This window comes from Drosophila obscura, unplaced genomic scaffold, assembly GCF_018151105.1.
Source record: "Drosophila obscura isolate BZ-5 IFL unplaced genomic scaffold, ASM1815110v1 contig_73, whole genome shotgun sequence".
In the NCBI taxonomy this organism is placed as follows: domain Eukaryota; kingdom Metazoa; phylum Arthropoda; class Insecta; order Diptera; family Drosophilidae; genus Drosophila; species Drosophila obscura.
In genome coordinates, this window is record NW_024542865.1 from 1,483,142 (window position 1) to 1,501,129 (window position 17,988).

General features: G+C 49.1%; 2 protein-coding genes across 3 annotated transcripts in view; one reads left to right on the forward strand and one right to left on the reverse strand.

Moving 5' to 3' along the window:
* The window catches only part of LOC111065035 (glycine-rich protein DOT1), an 80,227-nt gene extending 72,952 nt beyond the window's left edge, over positions 1-7,275 (forward strand). Inside the window, exons 3-5 of one of the 2 annotated variants that reach the window (XM_022352991.2) lie at positions 1,097-1,256; positions 1,713-1,898; positions 2,847-3,395. In XM_022352991.2, the coding sequence (XP_022208683.2) occupies positions 1,169-1,256; positions 1,713-1,898; positions 2,847-3,295 (723 nt within the window). In that variant the 5' untranslated portion in view covers positions 1,097-1,168 and the 3' untranslated portion in view covers positions 3,296-3,395. Of the gene's footprint in view, positions 1-1,096; positions 1,257-1,712; positions 1,899-2,846; positions 3,396-6,143 lie in introns of those variants that run through there. The other variant, XM_022352990.2, reaches the window with a different exon arrangement.
* Positions 7,276-15,975: 8,700 nt separating this feature from the next.
* Positions 15,976-17,667, reverse strand: LOC111064993 (trichohyalin-like). Its single transcript, XM_041595485.1, has one exon. The coding sequence runs from the start codon at positions 17,665-17,667 to the stop codon at positions 15,976-15,978; it is 1,692 nt and encodes a 563-aa protein (XP_041451419.1).
* Positions 17,668-17,988: the final 321 nt, after the last annotated feature.

Genomic DNA, 17,988 nt, shown 5'->3' on the forward strand with positions numbered 1-17,988 from the left:
GGGGAGGGACGGACAGGCAGTCGAGTGGATCAGTGGCCTAGGAAATTATGAAAAAGTTCTTGGAAATTGTTTGCCTACTGAAATGCTGAATAAATTCTTTCCCTTTTTGGTGTGTTCTCCTTTTGGCAATTGATTAAGGCGTTTTGCTGGTCGGGGAGGGGGGTGGGAAGGGATGATGGAGTGGTCCCATCAGGTGGCATGACTGGAGGTTTCACAAGATGACAGCAGAGCATTCATTCATTGGCTGTTTCCCAACCCTCTGACAAGCGATCCCAAATCAATGAAGAAATAATAAAGCTTGCGTTTTATTACAATATTATTTAAGCATTAAATTGTACACAATGTACATATACCATGTTCAGCAACAGCAACATGAGCGAGCAATTCGGAAGAGGATCACGAGAGCATTAACATAGCAGAGCGCTAACATTGGATTCCGAATGGAATCCACATGTAATCCACATGAAATTCAGTCAACAAATTGATTATGGATTGATAATAAAATATTATTTGCCAAAATGTACTGCACCACATGGGCTTCGGTCCAAAGTTCGCCCCTCCTTCTCTCTAGTTATTTCTTTGGAATTTTCCACACAAACTTTTCGATGGCTTGTGACATTTGCCGCACTTTTGTGGGCGGGCACTGACGAAAGGAAGGCCAACAACAAAGAAGAGCCAAACGAATGAGACGCCATTTGGTCGCTCGCTGCTGCTGCTGCTGTCTGTTTTTGTATCTGTATCTGTATCTTTTGCTGTGTGTCTCTGTGACGCATACGGGCATAAACCGCAATGAACTTGAGCCAGCTGTCAATGTGATAAATAAACTTGGCTGGTGCCAAAAGGGTCCCCGCCGTCTGTCTGCACTCTGCAGTCAGAGAAAGAGAGACAGAGAGAGAGAGGGAGAGAGAGAGGGATTGCTGCAACATATAAATAATAATACGAGGACATGTCTGTTGTCTCTTCCCCGCCGCTATCTAGAGTCTAGACTTGGGCAGGGGGGAACAGTAGACATTTTATATGCTCATGTACCTATGCTTTTGCCATGCACTGTACCACAAAATTGACTTTCTTTCTTATTTTATTCGTTTGTTTGCAGAGCAAAACGCACACAACAACCACACAACACAACTCTCAAGACAGTCTCGCCCACATATCTATATCGAGAGCTATGGGCGTGGCAACGCTGAGCAAGAGGACGATGCTGTGGCTTCCACTCCTCGCCCTGATGGCCCTCAACAGCGTGGACGCATACTCCAGTACGTATACGTGATGTTTGGCATCCCGATGATGCAAAGGCATTCCATTCCACCGAATGTGTTTGCATCCGGCGGTGTTCTTTTGTTTGTTGTTCCCAGAAGAAAGAAGATCTGTAAAATTTAAATATCGAAAATGTACATCATGAATTCATTCACCCTCTCCCATCATTGAACCATCATTCGATCCAAAAAGAGCAAACAGACCAGAAACCAGAAACCAGAACCCAGAACCCTATCGCACCTCTAGAATCTCTAGCGAATTTTATAATTTTATTATCCTTTTCTTTTTTCTTTTCTTTTTTGTATAATTTTGACTCGATTTCCCCCCACACACAAATGAACACCACACAATGAATGACCCCAAAACCGTAATGAAATAAAAAAAACCCCCAATTGAACTGCACCTCGAACCCCTCGAACCACGAACGAATGCCGAATGTCCTTCCCATAATGCAGAGTATGGACGCGGATGCGGAGACATTGGATGTCTGCCCACGGAGGAGTGCGTCATCACCAGCGATTCGTGCAGCTACAGCCAACGGGACGGCAAGGACTGCGGCAGCTATCCGACCTGCAAGCGCCGCACTGGCTCCAGCTCCAGTTCCAGCACGAACCAGGCAGCGCCCTCTGTTAATCCGTCAGGTATTTATTTTATTATTTTGGCCCGGCCCGGTCCGCCCCCTCCCGACCCAACGCCCTTTGGCCCTTACCTACTCCTCCTTCCCCTGCCCAACCTCCCCTGCCCTGCCCTGCCCTGTTTATCATTTTGCTTTTGTGGGGCGGAAAAAAACAAAAAAAACAAATGGAAAATATCGGAGATTGAAATGGGAAAAAAGGGGAAAACACTTGAAAATTGTATTGAATTTTCGTTTGCATCATTTTCTATTCTAAACACACACACACACACACACACACATGAGAGCTTTTGCCAATCAATCAATCAATCAATCAATCAATCAATCAGCCTCGCTCGCTCATTCATCGCCTCATTTCACAGCCACTGCGCATCTTGTGGCAGATGATGATCATGCAGCATGCAGATGCATCGTGCAACATGCAACATGCAACAGGCATAACTAACCCCCAAACCCATATGCTCCCTCTCTCTCTATCTCTGCCCCCATACAATCATGCCTGCCTGCCTCCTTCTACTACTACTACTACTACTGCTACTAATGCCTGAATCAAACAAAGGATCGAGTCTGAACACCGGACCTGAGAACAACATCTTTGCACCCGCCTCATCGAATCCCACGCTAAACACATACACGGGCCAGAACCACCAGAACCACGGCAATGGCAATGGCAATGGCAATGGCAACCACCAGCAGCATCACCAGCAACAGATGCAGATGCAGATGCAGCACAATGGTGGCGGTGGCGGTAATGGCGGACATTCGGGGAATGGCGGCGGCGGGGGCCAGAACGCAGAGGGGGCTGCGGGCGCCTCGTCGACGGGCATTGTGGATCCGCACTATGTTTTTGGGGCCCAGCACCACATGCCAGTCATACCCAATATGCCCATATTCCCCTACAACTCCCCCACTTCAGCGCCCTCGTTTCAACAGTTTCCCCAACCCAATCATCCAGGTAGCGTCCTCAATCCCGGATATCCCATGCACGGCCTGCAGCCGGTGAACCCGTACAATCCACCCTTCGTATTCGGCCAGATACCGTTCTATGGCGGCAGTCCCTCTGGAACGGGCGGCCCACCCAATGGCGGCAACGGTGGTGGCAATGTCGGCATTGGCGCCGGCGTCGGGCTGCCCAGCTCCACGCTGGGCATCCTTGGCGGCGGCGGCGGCGGCCTTGCCCCCTACGGCAGCAACTATCAGGGCTACCAGAGCCAGCACTCGGGCGCGAATATGTTCAACAAGCCGCCGCCACAGTACCAGAATCAGAACCAACAGAATCCCTACAATCGCCAGACCCAGGCGCATCCATCAGCAGCAGCGGGCTCCAAGTCCGGACTGGCTCCGGTCACCCTCGGGGCGGCGGTGCTTGTGGGACTGCTGCTCGCCACTGCAGCACGGACGTAATAATCTCCAACGGCAGATGAAGATGAAGCGGCAGCAAAATGTGGCAGCAGTGACGACGACGACGACGACGATCATCCCCGAAATGCAAAATCTTAAAAAATAAACAAATTTGCAATGCTTTCGTTTTTCGTCAATATTTCCTTTTGTTTCTTCTTTCGTTCCTCCCACATACTCGTATTTCTCCTCCCCCCCCCCCATCCGCATTTATTGTATTTCTTTTGGGTTTTTGCTCCTACAATTTGTTAAGCTTAAGACAGCAGACAGCAGACAGCAGCGAGTGGCAGTGGCAGTGGCAACTCTTGGAGATTCTGCATTTAAGAGAACACCTCAACATCCATTCAGTGCGAGTAGTAGAAGATGGGCACCCTCCTGTTGAGTGCCTGTTTTTGTGTGTACCACACCACGTATACGTAATTTCAATTTAATATTGTGCAGAACAGCTAAAAGAGGGAGAAAAAGAGCAAGAGAAAGGGGGGTGGAGTGTTGCATGGCTCACTGGACACGAGTTCATTTCTCTGTGTGTGTGTGTGTGTGGTGTGTGTGTGTGTGTGTTTCGACCATCAGGCAACCTCCAGCTCCTCCGGGAGAGGCTTCTGGCTGCTGGCTGCTGGCTGCTCTTTTTTGCAGCTCAATTAAATTGGAATTTAATTTCGAGCTTAGACAGAAAGGAGGCAGCGGCCTGGCCTCTCTCTAACTCTTTAACAGAGATGGAAGCACACACACACACACACACACACACACATGCTGATACATACAGGAGGAGGCAGCCAGGGCAAGAGATGCCAGCACATGGCAGAGTAGGGCCTGCACTGGACTTTGACGCTGATGTTGATGTTGATGTTAATTTCATTTTTGTTGATGTTACGAATTTGCGGTCAGACTATGGACTGCCAACCGGAGCGAGCGAGAGCTCTTAGCCACAATTTGTGTGTTGGATTTTTAGCCGAGCCACTGCTGCAGTCATAGATACATACATAGATGCATTATACAGATACAGATACAGATACCGATACATATAGTGTTGTAGATACCAGATACGCATGTCAATCAAAATGCATAATGAGCTACATGAGAAAGAGGAGAAGGAATAAGAAATAAGAAATGGGAAATGGGAAATGGAAGGTGCACCAAGTGCCCCCAACCCCCCAGACAGAAGCTATTTTTTTTTGTCATACCAAATACATAAGAATACGAATATAAAACAAGAAGAAACCAAAAAAAAACTAATTACTGAATGACATTTTAAAAATGAAATGGAAATGGAAATAGAATCAGAAAGAAAAAAACATTTTTAGAGCTCTAAGGTGTGTTCTAATTCTAATATTAACTTAAACGTAAACCTCTAATCAAAACGGAAAACTGTCACTAAAATGCATTTACATTTACATTTTGCTAGCCAACTGCCAGAGAAAATACACACCAACACACACCACACACACACAAAGGGAAAGGGAAAGGGAAAACCACACACACCACTAAAGCCAAAAATACATAAAATAAAACGAGGCAGGGATTAAGGATACGTACGAATGCCAGTTAGTATTTGTAGATGCAATATCGATGTTTGTCGATGTTTTCTAAGGCCCGACAATGCTCATTTCTGTAGCTGTTAATTCTGAATTTTCTGTCTGTAATGAAAAAAGGAGTCAGAGAGAATATTTACTCCGTCCGTTTATCCGTTTTTTGTATAACAAATATTTGCATTTGCACACGCAACTTCATTTCACATTCAATACGTTTTAAACCGCAGAAGAACCAAACCAAATGAAACCAAACGAAACCAAATAAAACCAAACTAAAGCAACCAAACAGAACCATTCAAAACAGTATTAACACAGTGGCTGGCATTTTATTAAGAGAAAGACAGAGAGAAAGAGTTGCAGTTAGATACTCGTATGTACTTACACCTAAGGCATGGAATACAGATACTAATCCCCCCCCCACACACACACAGAAATACACAAAACGGGCAAAGATAACAAGCAAACAAACAAAGACCCAACAAGAAGTATTCGAGAGTATTTACTACTACTAATACCAATTAAAATTACAATTAAAATTAACACTTAAACTAAAAACTAATAAAAACTATAACTAAAAGTACAGACAGGAGACAACAGGCAACAGTTTTGACGGATTGTATATAGCAAACACAGGGACAGACACACACACACAAAGAGATACTCTAATCTGCATAAAAGTATCTCTAAGTACGAGCATATGGATGTAAAAGATATATATTTAATATATGTATGTATGATGATTATATGGCATGGCAGATGAAGACTTATATAGACAGTAAGCGAGAGACGTCAACGATTATGATAACGATAACGATAACGATGACAGACAAACTCAAAGTTGTGTAGATTTTAATCGATTACAAAACATCGATTACAATACAATTACATATATGTATAATCAAAATCCAAACCAAAACAAAAAAAACAAAACGAAAATACGCGACTAAGAGCAAAATTAATATTTAAGAAAAATGCTAAGCTAAGCTAAGTCCCATCAACCACCCCCACCCTCACACCCAACCAACCCCTTCCCCCGTACCCCTGCCCAACACCCTCTAATGCTTTATCCGTTTAATCCAAGCCCGTAATCCTTCTAAATCATTTCTTAATCCACTTTTGTGTTCTCTTTTCGTTTCTTTTGTGTTTTTTTTTGTTTTGTTTTTTTTTTCAATTTCATTTCGCTTTGCGCTTTGTTTTGTGGCTAACCCCCCCGCCCCCGCGTACTGGAAAAATACACAACTACTGCTTGAACTGCTTGAACTGCTTGCTTCCGCTGCCACGCTGCCAAACACACTGCCAATCACACGCCCGTAATCCCACGCTAGAGGTGAGCGGCAGTGCCCACAACTCGTATGCCCCGAATCCACCAAGTGCCCCGCTGCCGGATGCGGATGCGGGCGGTGGCGCTGGTTATGGTGGCGGCGGCGGCGGCGGCGTCGGCTCCAACGGAAATGGCAACGGTGGTGGCGGTGGATATGGTGGTGGCTTCTCGGCTGGCGGCCATAGTCTCTATCCCAGTCTCCCCCAGTCTGGCGGCAATGGCAATGGCAATGGTGGTGGTGGTGCTGCACCCTACAATCCCTATGGCGGCTACAACCCACAGCAGCCCCCACAGGGCGCTGGCGGTGGCTACAACCCCTACAACGGCGGCAATGGCGGATATCAGCCGGCGCCCGGCGGATATCAGCCGAGGCCCGGCTACACACCGCCGGCACCTGGCTACGAGAACAACGGCGATGGCGGCCAAGGAGGCCAAAAGCCCAAGGACAAGCAGGGCGGCTTCTTCTCCAACTTCTTCTCGAATCCGGCGGTGAGTCAAGCGGTTTCCGGTATCATTGCAGGCCAGATAGCCAAGCAGCTGCAGGGAGGAGGCGGTGGCGGTGCAGGTGGCGGTGCTGCCAGCTCGAATGGCTATCCAAGCGGCGGCTATCAGCCCAGCGGCGGCTATGGCGGCGGCTCATCCGGAGGCAGCTCTTCTGGAGGCGGCGGCGGTGGCAGCAACATCCTGGGCGGTCTACTCGGCTCCGTGCTGTCTGGCGGCGGTGCCAATGCTGGTGGCTCATCGGGCGGCGCCAGCAGCTTCCTGGGCAGCCTCCTCAATGGCGGCGGCAACGCCAATCGCGCCAGCTCTGGCGGCGGCGGCGGCGGTGGCCTGGGCGACATCTTCAGCTCGAAGAACTTTGGCGGCCTCTTCAGCGAGAATCCCTCCTCCCGTGGGGGATCGGCCAGCGACTCATCCGCCTCCGCCTCCTCTAACGGCGGACCCAAGAGCTATCCCACCCAGGCGCCGGGCAACTACTATGGATAGATCGAGATCGAGGAGCATGCAGATCGATCTGTCCAGTCAGTGGAAAGTGGAAATTCTTTTCTTGTGTAGTCGTGTATTTTTGTTTCCTTTGGATGGCATCTAATCAAATGGAGAACTTTCAACGAAATTAACTGAACAATATTGCAATACATACACAAGCATAAGCGTAAGCGTAACATATACATATACGAAAATACGAAAATACAAAAATAAAAATACAAATACAAATACATAACTGTAACGATGATTATACAAATACATATACATACATTATATATACTTATATATATATATACAAGAATATACCCCTAATACTTGACCGATTCGACCGATTCGAATACCGTAGAAAAGCCCATACCCCAAGCAAACAAACAAACAAACAAAGAAAGAAGAAAGCCCCCCCAAGCAGCCCCCACTCCAAAATAATTCCCATTCCCCATTCGGAGTTCATTTGTAAATACTTAGATAAAAACCAAAACCGAAACTGAAATTGAAATTGAAATTGAGAATGATAATACATATACGTAAGAATTGAAAGCCAAATGAAGAGAGTCTTTTATTTGATTGTCATTCGTGGACGGATGGATGGATGGCTGGATGGATGGATGGATGGCTGAATCAAAGGGTAAGTAAGTTAGCAGGAAATCCTCATGGAATTCCATTCCATTCCAAGCATTAACTATGAGCATTCAGCATGCAATTCGATTGAAATTATGCGTTTTACTTGTTCAAATTTTTGCATCGGGATGGCACCGTTGATGTGTAGGTGTAGCTGTAGCTGTAGCTGTTGTTTGATACGATTCAGGAGCAGCTTTTCAAATATCTCTGATAGGCAAGGCATCTCTGATGGGCTGGATGGGTCTATATGATACACCTGATTTAGCTTTCCACAGTGGGAGTTGCTCCATATAGGATATTTGAGCTCGGTGTTTGCCATCTTCTGGGGCTCTGCGTGGTAGGTGGTCGCTCTTTCGCGGCAGGTGATCTGTGGGCTTGCCACTCTTGGGCTTGAAGTGGAATGGGCGAGTGATCCGCTGATGGATCTGTCAAGTGATCTACATGAATCCGAGCTGGCAGCACTCTTCGGGTGACTGCAGCATGATGATGTTGCGAGTGTGTTTTGGCGAACAAAAGTTTCTCCGTAAGTTTCATTCATGCCACACACTAGAAGTGAACTGCGTGTGGCTGCCTGCCACATGTGCAACCTGCCAGCCAGTGAGGACTATTCGTTAGCCACATGCTCTGCTCTGCTCTGCACTTGGCAGTCGCCTATCCCCCATAGCCAGGCCAGACCAGACCAGGCCAGAGCAACCATCACCTTGCCTTACCCAACCCATCATCGTCGCCGGTTAGTGGCCAACAAACATTTTGTTGCCTTTTGGTTGGAATGGCTGCAGGGGCAACAGTAGGTTGCCGCCTGCCTCTTGCCCCTTGCTGTTGCAGCTACCTATGGCAACAATATATTATGCGCTAAGCTCCTCAACTATGCAGCCAGACGAGGGCAAGGGCGAGGGTGAGGACGGAAGGGTTCTAGTTCTGGGTATGTGTGACAGCCCTGGGTGGCCATTTGGCTTTGGCTCTGGCTCTGGCTTTGGTTAACCGACTACCATTTTGTAATTTATTTAAGTAATAAAATAAATATATGTACGTACGCTGGCACATTGTGCAGCTGGCTGGATGAGAGCACCTGAAGAGGACACCCACCCAATGCTCGCATGCAACAGTGCAGCCGAACCGAAGCATGGGCACTCCTCCGAGCGACACTGCACCACATTCCACCACCACCGCACACACCGAAGCTCAGCCTGTGGCCAGTAGGCAAGAGCCAGCAGGCAGGAGCCAGCAGGCAGGAGCCAGCAGCCAGGATGCGTTTGCCGGTTGCTGGTTGTCAAGCGAAAGTGCGCCTCAAGTGCACGAAGCACCTACTTGGCCAAAGTGAATTTAGTGTCAAGTGCAGCAAAATGTGGAAAGCAGCTGCGAGTTAGTTTTTCATATTTAAGCAGCACTTCACCCCACAACAACAGCAGCAGCAACAGCAGCAGCAGCAAGAGCGCTTACAGTGGCTTACAGTGGTGCATCATCCATGGCTGGAATGTATCGATTAGAGATGATTTTCCGAGTGGCTTAGAGTCCAGTGCATGCTCCTCCAGTCTCCTCAATTTCCATGTCGCATTTAGGCGTTCAAAGGCGGGCAAGTGCGACAGATGGTGGCTGCTGTCCCAAGAGGCTTTCGGGGGATTAAGAACCTTTGAAGATGGTCCGTTTTGCAGGCACTTGCACCACTGTGTACGCCACATAAGCGGTGGAAGACAGGACTGCTGCGTTGGCACTTGCAGCATGGCAGAGCGGGCGCTTTGCGCTGCTGGGTGCTGGGTGCTGGGTTCGAGGTTTGGGTTTGGATTTCAGCTTGAAGCTCCTTCAGGGCAAAACAATGACGCGCCGCATTTGGAAGCCTTTCCCTCTCTATGCCTCCTCCTGCTCCCTGCTCCCTGCTCCCTCCCTGCCCCCTGGCTTCTGCCTGATGCCTGATGCTCCTGCTGCCACCTCCACCTCTGTTCCAGGGCTCCGGATGTCGTTGACTTTTCAAGTCGCATTAGAAGCGACACGGCGGCGACGGCGACGGCTACGGCTACGGCGGCCAAAGTGAGAGAGTGTGGGCGTCATGTTGGTGCATGGTGGGGCATGGTGGGGCATGGGGCATGGGGCATAAAGATACATGTAAGAGGCTTTCAGCTTATTGTTTGGCACTGTCGCATTTTTATGATTGCGCGCAAAGGCTCTGGTTGAGGCTCTGGCTCTGCTTTCGCTCTGGGGCCCCCCTTGGCTGGGCTTAATTTTATTGATATTACACGTACTTGAAGCAGAAGACCAGGTCGACAACAGGCTCTACTTCAAGCCCCCCCCATGCCCATGCCCATGCCCATTTCAATGGAGCAAAAACATGCTCCCCCTCCACTTTTTGCCATCTCCTGGCTATTAATTTTTATGCTTACGGCAATTTTTATAAACGACAGTCGATGGCCTCCCTAAGTTGATCAATTTTTTATATCTACTCACATGCCACACACACACACACACACACACACATACGTACTCCCTGGACCATATATGTATGTACATATATTTATGTACATATGGATCTGTGTTTGGTTTGCCCCTCGGCAAATCCAATTATGGCTGGGGATGGAGCCTTACCTGGGAACAGAAAAATACATCATATAGGGATAAAGATGGGCGGCAGGAGACTTCCACTGAAGTAAAACAGAGTGAGAGTAAAAACTGGTCCTTGAAGAATCCAGAGTATTCAATGCCTCTCTCTGCGATGGAATTCCCTGTTGGAGTTTGATATTTCTTAGGGGCAAAGGAACGGGAATGGTGGGGGGGCATTCCCCCCATAAACATACGCCCCATAATGTGTAAGTGTAATCGTGTGTGTCTGTGTGGTAGTTATGCCCCTTGTATCCCTTGTAGTTCTTGTTGCTGTTGGGCAATAAAAATGCTACAACTTAATTAATTAAGTGCAAATGATAAAAATGACCAAACGGCACGAAGCACACACACACACACACACACAGCGACACGTACAGGAAGTGGAAGTGGAAGCGGAAGCGGCACTCACCCATACATAGACAAAGACAAACAGCAGCGGCTGCAACAAACAACAGACCCAAACAGAGAGAGAAAAAACTAATTAAGTTTTATGTGCAATTTTCGTGGCTGAAAAGTTTCGTTTGTGTGTGCCAATTGTGCGGCAAGAGTGGCAAGAGTGGCAGGCATGGCGGAGAGAATGTGGCACGTTACGTGGCCGTCACGTTCTGTTATTTATTTTGATAGTTTGTAGTACACTACCCGCTCCATGCTCCATGCTCCTCTGCTGCCACTCTGGAAATCTGTGCGCGCTGACATTTGCTGCGATTAATGAAAGTTCAGCTTTTGTCCGAACAAAGTCTTTAATTTGTGGCCATTAGACGAGGGACGAGTTGTTACATAGATAAGGAGAGAGAGAGAGGGAGAGAGAGTGAGGGCACACACACACTGCCCACACGGCAGCCACAAAACATTCGCAATCGAGTGGAATGCCGCTGAGTGGGAGGCAGGCAAAAATCCATTGCCTACTTATTGGGGCACGGGGCAGAGCATCAAACAGCAGCAGCCAAATCGAGTGGCGGCTCTAGGACTCTAGGACCCATGTTTACACGCATTTGGCGCGTTCACCAGATAAATCAGCAGTGCAACACAACACACAACACACAACATACAAAACACAACACAACAACCGCTCGGGTCGGGTCGGGTCGGGGACAGGGACAGACAGCCAAACAGACAGAGGGAAGCCCTGATTTTGGCCCTGGCTGATCTGATGGTTAAAGTGAGAGCTGCCACCCACGACATGGCCAAAAATTTGCAAAACAAACTGCACTGCTCCATGCACTGAGAGAAAATAGTTGCTGTCTGCTTTTCCTTTCCTTTTCTTTTCTTTTGGTATTTTCTCTACTAAAAAACACACAAAAACTTTTTGGGCCAGTGCAGCCACTGCTGCCGCCCACAAAATTTCTTTGATTTCGGCTTGAACGGAACACGTAAATTTAGTTGGGATTCGATGCCTGGCTGGCGGGCTGGCTGGCTGGCTGGCTGGCTGGCTGCCTTCCGAAAACATTGGAAAGTTGTTGAAAAATATTTGTGCTACGCCATGCAGACGCCTTGCAGCCCAGCGATCTCTCAGTCTCCGTCTTCTTGGGCTGCATTTTGTGTGTGGTGTGGCACAAAACTTTTAACTTCAGTACACAACTTACCTCAACTTTTGCTGTGTCTGGGTGTGCCTTCGAGCCGGCCGGCGACAGAAACTTTTCATAGCAATAGAGTCGAAGTTTTTGGCCAAGCGCAGCACAAGAGAGAGAGACAGAGAGAGACAGAGAGAGAGAGAGAGAGAGAGGGCGAGTAAGCCAAGTAATTGATGCACTCCACCACCGGCCGAAGGTTATCCGAAACAGGCGACTCTGCCGCAGCAACAAAATTTGCCTTAAATCGTTCATTTTTGCAGGTGATAAATTTCGAAAGGAATTTTAATTGATTTCGACAAATGAAATTAAATTTGTGTCCAGTGAGACAGAGCAGAGGAGTGTAAGGGGTGTAAGGGGTGTAAGGGGTGTGGGAGAACATATCAAATATTAAATGCTCTGCCATTTGAATTATCAAACTTTGCCATGCAGTGACAACATTTCCGTGTGAGTTTCTGTTTCTCCACAAGAGTTTCAATTAAAAATTTACTTACTGAGTATTTGCCGAAGGAAAGTTTGTGGGGTGCATGTACATATTGCCACTGAAACTGCCACAGCCAGTTGTGGCAGTCAAAGGGTAGCGAGTGTGGGGGGGAGTGGGGGGAAAACTCAAATACCGAAATGCTCAAATACAAAACGACAGACAAATGAAGATGGAAATGCTTGATGGCAGAATGGAGACACGAGACAGGAGACACGAGACAGGGGCCAAGCAACATTTTGAGCATTTGAGCAGGGGAATGAATAAATTTCCAAGCAGTTGAAATTTTGAACCAAGCGACGGTTTTTGCTTTGTTTTAGGCGCCCCACCCACACACACACACACACACACACACACAAAATGAGCAGAAGAGCAGCTCCACACCATTCGAAGGAGCAGCAGAGCAGCAGAGCACCAAAGCACCGAAGCACCGAAGAGAAGATGCAATAGTTGAGCGAGGTTGAAGCAGCATGCGGTTTGTGGCGGCATTTTGCTTGTACTTGCTGCATACTTTGTCGCCAGAGTCGAGAGACAGAGCCAGAGTCAGAGTCAGCGCCAGAGAGGCAAGGAAAGGAAAGGAGAGGCAAGTGAAGGAATGGAGAAGACAGAGCCGCCTCAGAGCCTGTTCAAGTTGTGCTGCGAAAGCCACAGAAATAAGAAACGAAACGACGACGACGTCGACGACGACAAGGACGACAAAGTATGGCAGCCATGCATAACTTTCTCCCACTCTGCCACACTCTGCCACACTGTGCCACTGGCCCCACTCGCTGTCTCCATTGTGTGTCTCTCTGTGCGAAAAATTAGAACCGCAAATCATTTTGAAAACAATGCATATGCCATGTCATATATGTAGGGGGGGCGGTGGCAGACGATGCGGCAGTTCCCGGTTAGTCCCTGAAATGACAGCAAAATGTTCATGCCAGGCAATCTTTGTGTGCGGCGGCAGGGGGCGGGAGCGGGAGCGGGAGCGGTAGCTGGGAAATGAGCCAGAATTTCCTCATCTATTTAAGGAGATTTGCTGTAGCGCAGAAGGATATCCGAGATTTTCTCCAGCCCCATTGCTAATTAGTTGTGTGGCTGCAGAGACGAAAGTCTAATTGGGATTAAGATTTACAGCTGATGATGATGTGCGAATCCACAGCCACGGAGGAAGAATGCAAAGCCATGGATCATTCGCAGATGCACATCCGACACACCTCTGGCTGCAGGGTGCAGAGTGCAGGGTGCAGGTGCAGAGTTCAGAGTGCATCTTCAATTGACACTGAGGGAGTGCCACACGCTGCATGCTGCATGCTGCCAAATCAAATCACACAAATGGCAGGGCATGAAGAGGTCTCTATAGAGACAGAGAGAGGGGAACGAGGCGGATGGGTTATAATGCCTGCCTGCCTGCCTGCCTGCCTGCATGTTAATGTTAAAGGCTCAGACATGTCTAACACTCTCGGCTAAGCTGCACTCCTCGCTCCCTGCCCCCCGCCCCTCTTCGTGCAATTTAATATTCATTTTGTGAAAAGCCCATTTACATTTTGCGTTTGCCCTTTTTGCGTTTTTGTGTTTTTGTGTTTTTGTATTTTTCTCCTCTTTCGCCTTCATGTGTCTTGCACTTTCTTTTCTCGACCTCATTCAGAGTCGAGGGAGCGAACTGTGTGTGGGATGGGGGAGGGGGGGGTCGCTCTTGGTCGCTACAGGGAGGAGGCGCACAGAATGTGCTGCTCAACACGGCGTATGCGTAATCTAAGCAAAGCCCTGCCCCACCCAGAGCCATACACTCGTAAGAGCTCGCCCGGTTGCCCCTTTGTTTGCCTTAATTCAACCGCAAGGGCACAAGGATGCGGGCCCTGAGCTTGGGCTGGCTGGGATTTGTGTCCGTTGACCACTTGAAAAGATTTCAGCTCCCCCACTGCCATTCCCTCAGCTCGTGGTGGAAAAAAAAGAGAGAGAGAGCTGCTGCAGCTGTTGATTTATAGGCACTGGACCATGTCAATGTCGATGCTCTGATGTCGCTCCGGGGAAGCAATCATCGCCTGGTGCCTGGTGCCTGGTGCCTGGTGCCATAACCAGATGCCAATGTCCGGACAACACCCAAAACCCAAACCTGAAACCCAATGCCCTGCCCTAATCCTCTGGCCCAAGCGCTGTTGAGGTTTCCATTTGGCTGACTTTCTGTTAGGAGACCCAATAAACAACCCCGACCCCGCCCCCGCCCCTGGCAGAGGTGCCGCCATAATTAGCCAAAGCGAGAGAGGGGAGAGAGAGAGACAGGGCCCGCCTGTACGAAGTACTTGCAAATATTTTTGCAAGCGATTCGCCGCTAAATGTTTAATCAATGCCCCGCCATACATACATATGTGATAATTGTGTGTGGGCGTGGCCAGAGCGCGGCCAAAATGCAATTGAAATGCAAATATTAATTACAATGAAAATGGAAATGAAAATGAAAATGAAATCTGCATGCGAGATGCCATCGAAAAGTTGCCAGCGAGGCCTCGGGCCTCAGGTGTAGCCTGGAAACCAATGAAACGACCCCGCGCCACCCCCGCCGAGGGCAACACTCTGTGGTGGCGTGATGCTGGTGATGGGCTGTGGTGATGGTGTCGGGCCCTGTAAATAGAATTTGTGCATAATAAAATTATGCATTCATAAAGCAGTCAGCAGTCCATGGGACCCGACCCGACCCGCTCCCTCTCTGTATTCCCAGCAGCATGGACATGATTTTCCCATCGCACAATGAGGCACACGGCGGTGGGTGGGGTGGGGTGGGGAAAACAAATCTAGCATCCACGCATCCTGAATGCAAAATGCACAGAGAATGGAGAAATGGAGAAAGGAGAATGGAGAATGTGTAGACGGCTGGTTGGCTCCGCCATAGATATACATAGGATGTACTCGGATGTACCGCCACGCCACTAATGCGAACAGAGGCTACCGCTATTCAGCTTCAGTTTCAGCGGACCGCTATTCAGGCAGCGCCGCCTCAAAGGCAGTGGCAGTGGCAGAGGCAGAGGCAGTGGCAGTGGCAGTGTATGTACCCAAAACTGTAGAAGCAACGACCCCTTGACCCCAGCCGCCCAATGGCACATCCCACATGCCCCTCCACAGCATCAGCATCAGCCCATTCCATTCGCACAGCCTCTGCCCTGCCCTGCTCTGCCCTGCCCTGCCCTGCTCTACCCTGCCCTGCTCTGCTCTGTCTGATGTTGATGATGATGGGCCCCTGATGGGAAACTGAAAACAGAACAGTTGATGATGTTAACCGGATTCCAATGCCAAGCCAAACTGTTTCTACGCAGCAGGAGAGCAATCATAAACGGAATCTGCCTTCTGCCTCGCAAACTCATTCGGACAGACAGCCCACATACCCCTAACCAGTCCCATTCCCATTCCATGGGAGTAATGATTCCCTCTTCAACTGAAAACAGCAAAACAGCAAAAGAGAGCAGAACCTACGCGCAGCCACACACACAATTTCGTGTATTTATAATCCAAATTCAAAATTCCAAAACAGCAAAAACAACCAACAATTTTGGGGAGTAACAATTTGTCGTGTCGCCAAACTTCAATCAAAGTTCTGGCAACGGCTTTGACTTCTACTTCTTGGGCTCGCGCTGCTGCTGCTCGCGCTGCTCACTGCGCTTCCTGTGCTCCGAGTGAATGCGCTTGACGAAGGCGCGATTGACCAGGCGGTAGGAGTCAATGTAGGTGCTCATGCAGTCATTGATGCACGAGCGCTCCTGGGCCTCCAGCGATGTGGTGTAGCTGTTGACGCAGTTGCGGAAGCACTTCTCCGACACCTTGAAGACCATCGCGTGAATGTTGTCGGCCATTGTCGCGTTCTGCAGCTCCGCCTTGCGCTGCTGCATGGCCTGCTGCGACATGTCCTTCTGCTCTGCCTGCTCGACCCCAGTGGTGGCGTCCTTCTCCTGCTTGGCCGGCTTCTGCCCGTCGTTAATGGGAGGATCCTCCTTGGGCTGGGTCTGGGTCTGGGCCTGGGCCTGGGCCTGTTTCGTTTCGCTAATTAGCTTCTGTTTGATTTGATTTATGGATTGGCCCAGCGAATCGAGCGCCGCCTTGAACTCGTTGATTTTCTCGCCTAGAGTTCCATCCTCCTGGGACTTGCGATCTGGAATGGGCTGCTTGGTGGCTTGCTTCTTATCCTGCTTATCCTGCTTATCCTGCTTCTCCTCCCTGATCTGTTTCCTATGTTTCTTGCCCAGCGAAATGGCAGTGCGGAAGTCCTTCGTTAGGTTCTGCATCTGAGCTTTCTTCTGGAGCTGCAGATCCTTCAGGCAGTCTGGCCGGGACTCCCGCTCTGCCATGGACTGCGTAATCCGCTTGGAGAACTCCTTGAAGTCGTTCAAGTTCTTGGCCAGCTTCTCCTGCTCGTGGCTCGACATCTGCAGGCTCTTGCTGTAGTCGATCAGCGGCCACTTCTCCTTCTCCTTCTCCTTGTCCTTGTCCTTCTTTTTATCGATCTGGTTCTCCTTCTGCCCGTTGTTCCCAGTGGGCGACTCCTTCTGGCTCTGGCTCTGGCCCTGGCTCTGGCTCTGCTTTGCGATCGCCTTCATCTCGTTGATTTTCCCGGCCAAGATTTTCTCGAACTGGGCTTCCTTGAACTCCTTTCTCTTACCGATGGCGTTGATCTCCTCCTGCAGCTGCCTTACCCTCTCGGACAGGGCCCCAGACTTGGGCTCCGGGCCCAGGGGCTCCTTCTTCTTCTTGAGAACGAACTCCTCCAGTATCCGTTTGGTCATCTTATCGAACAGATCCTCCTTCACCCTCACCTGCTTGTTGCTCGCGACCATTGCCCATTTGTCCACCTTGATCTGCTTGTTGAGCTTCTCGATCAGCGTCGCCATGAACTCATCCAACTTATTCGACTGCTGCTGCTGCTGCTGCTGCTGCTGCTCTTCTACTGCTTCTGTCTGCTTTTCGCTCACTATCTCCTTCTTTAGCTCCTTCTTTAGCTCCTTCTTTAGCTCCTTCTTGATCTCCTTCTCCTTCTCCTTCTTGGCCTGCTGATCTGTTTTCTTCTGGGATTCCTCTTCCAGCTCCGGGAACTGGGTCTGCTTGCCACAGTCTGGCTGTTTGTTTGTTTTCTTCTCCACCAGAATCTCTTTCTTGAGCTCTTTCTTGAGCTCGTCTTTGATTTCTCTCTTCAACTCCTCCAATAGCTGCTCCTTGAGCTGACCCATCAGCTCCACCTGCGGCTGTGGCTGTGCCTTTGGCTGTGGCTGTGCCTGTGGCTGGGACTGTGTTGTCTGCTTGTTTTGTTGCGGCATTTTGTTAAATAAATATGGTCGTAGTTCGTGTCGTGCCACAATGTTATAGCAATGAATAGAATCGACACTGGGCAGACACTGGTTGAGGCCTAGAGCCAAGCCAACTGAATGGGAAAACAGTTGAAATTTGTGGGGTGGAAAATCAGGGGATTTTGTCCCTGTTGGGTGTCCCATATCCGCAGAATTGAATGAATACTTTTCCCGTGTTCCATCATTTAATCATAATCGGCAATCAGCCATGCCACAGCAGAATGAAAGCAGCAAAACAAACTGTTGCCTCGAGTCAGTGTGGGGCAAGTAGGCTGAGGCTGAGAACTGAGA

Excerpts from the sequence above, each read along its gene's own strand:
- LOC111064993 (XM_041595485.1), bottom strand. The coding sequence starts at position 17,667 with ATGCCGCAACAAAACAAGCAGACAACACAGTCCCAGCCACAGGCACAG.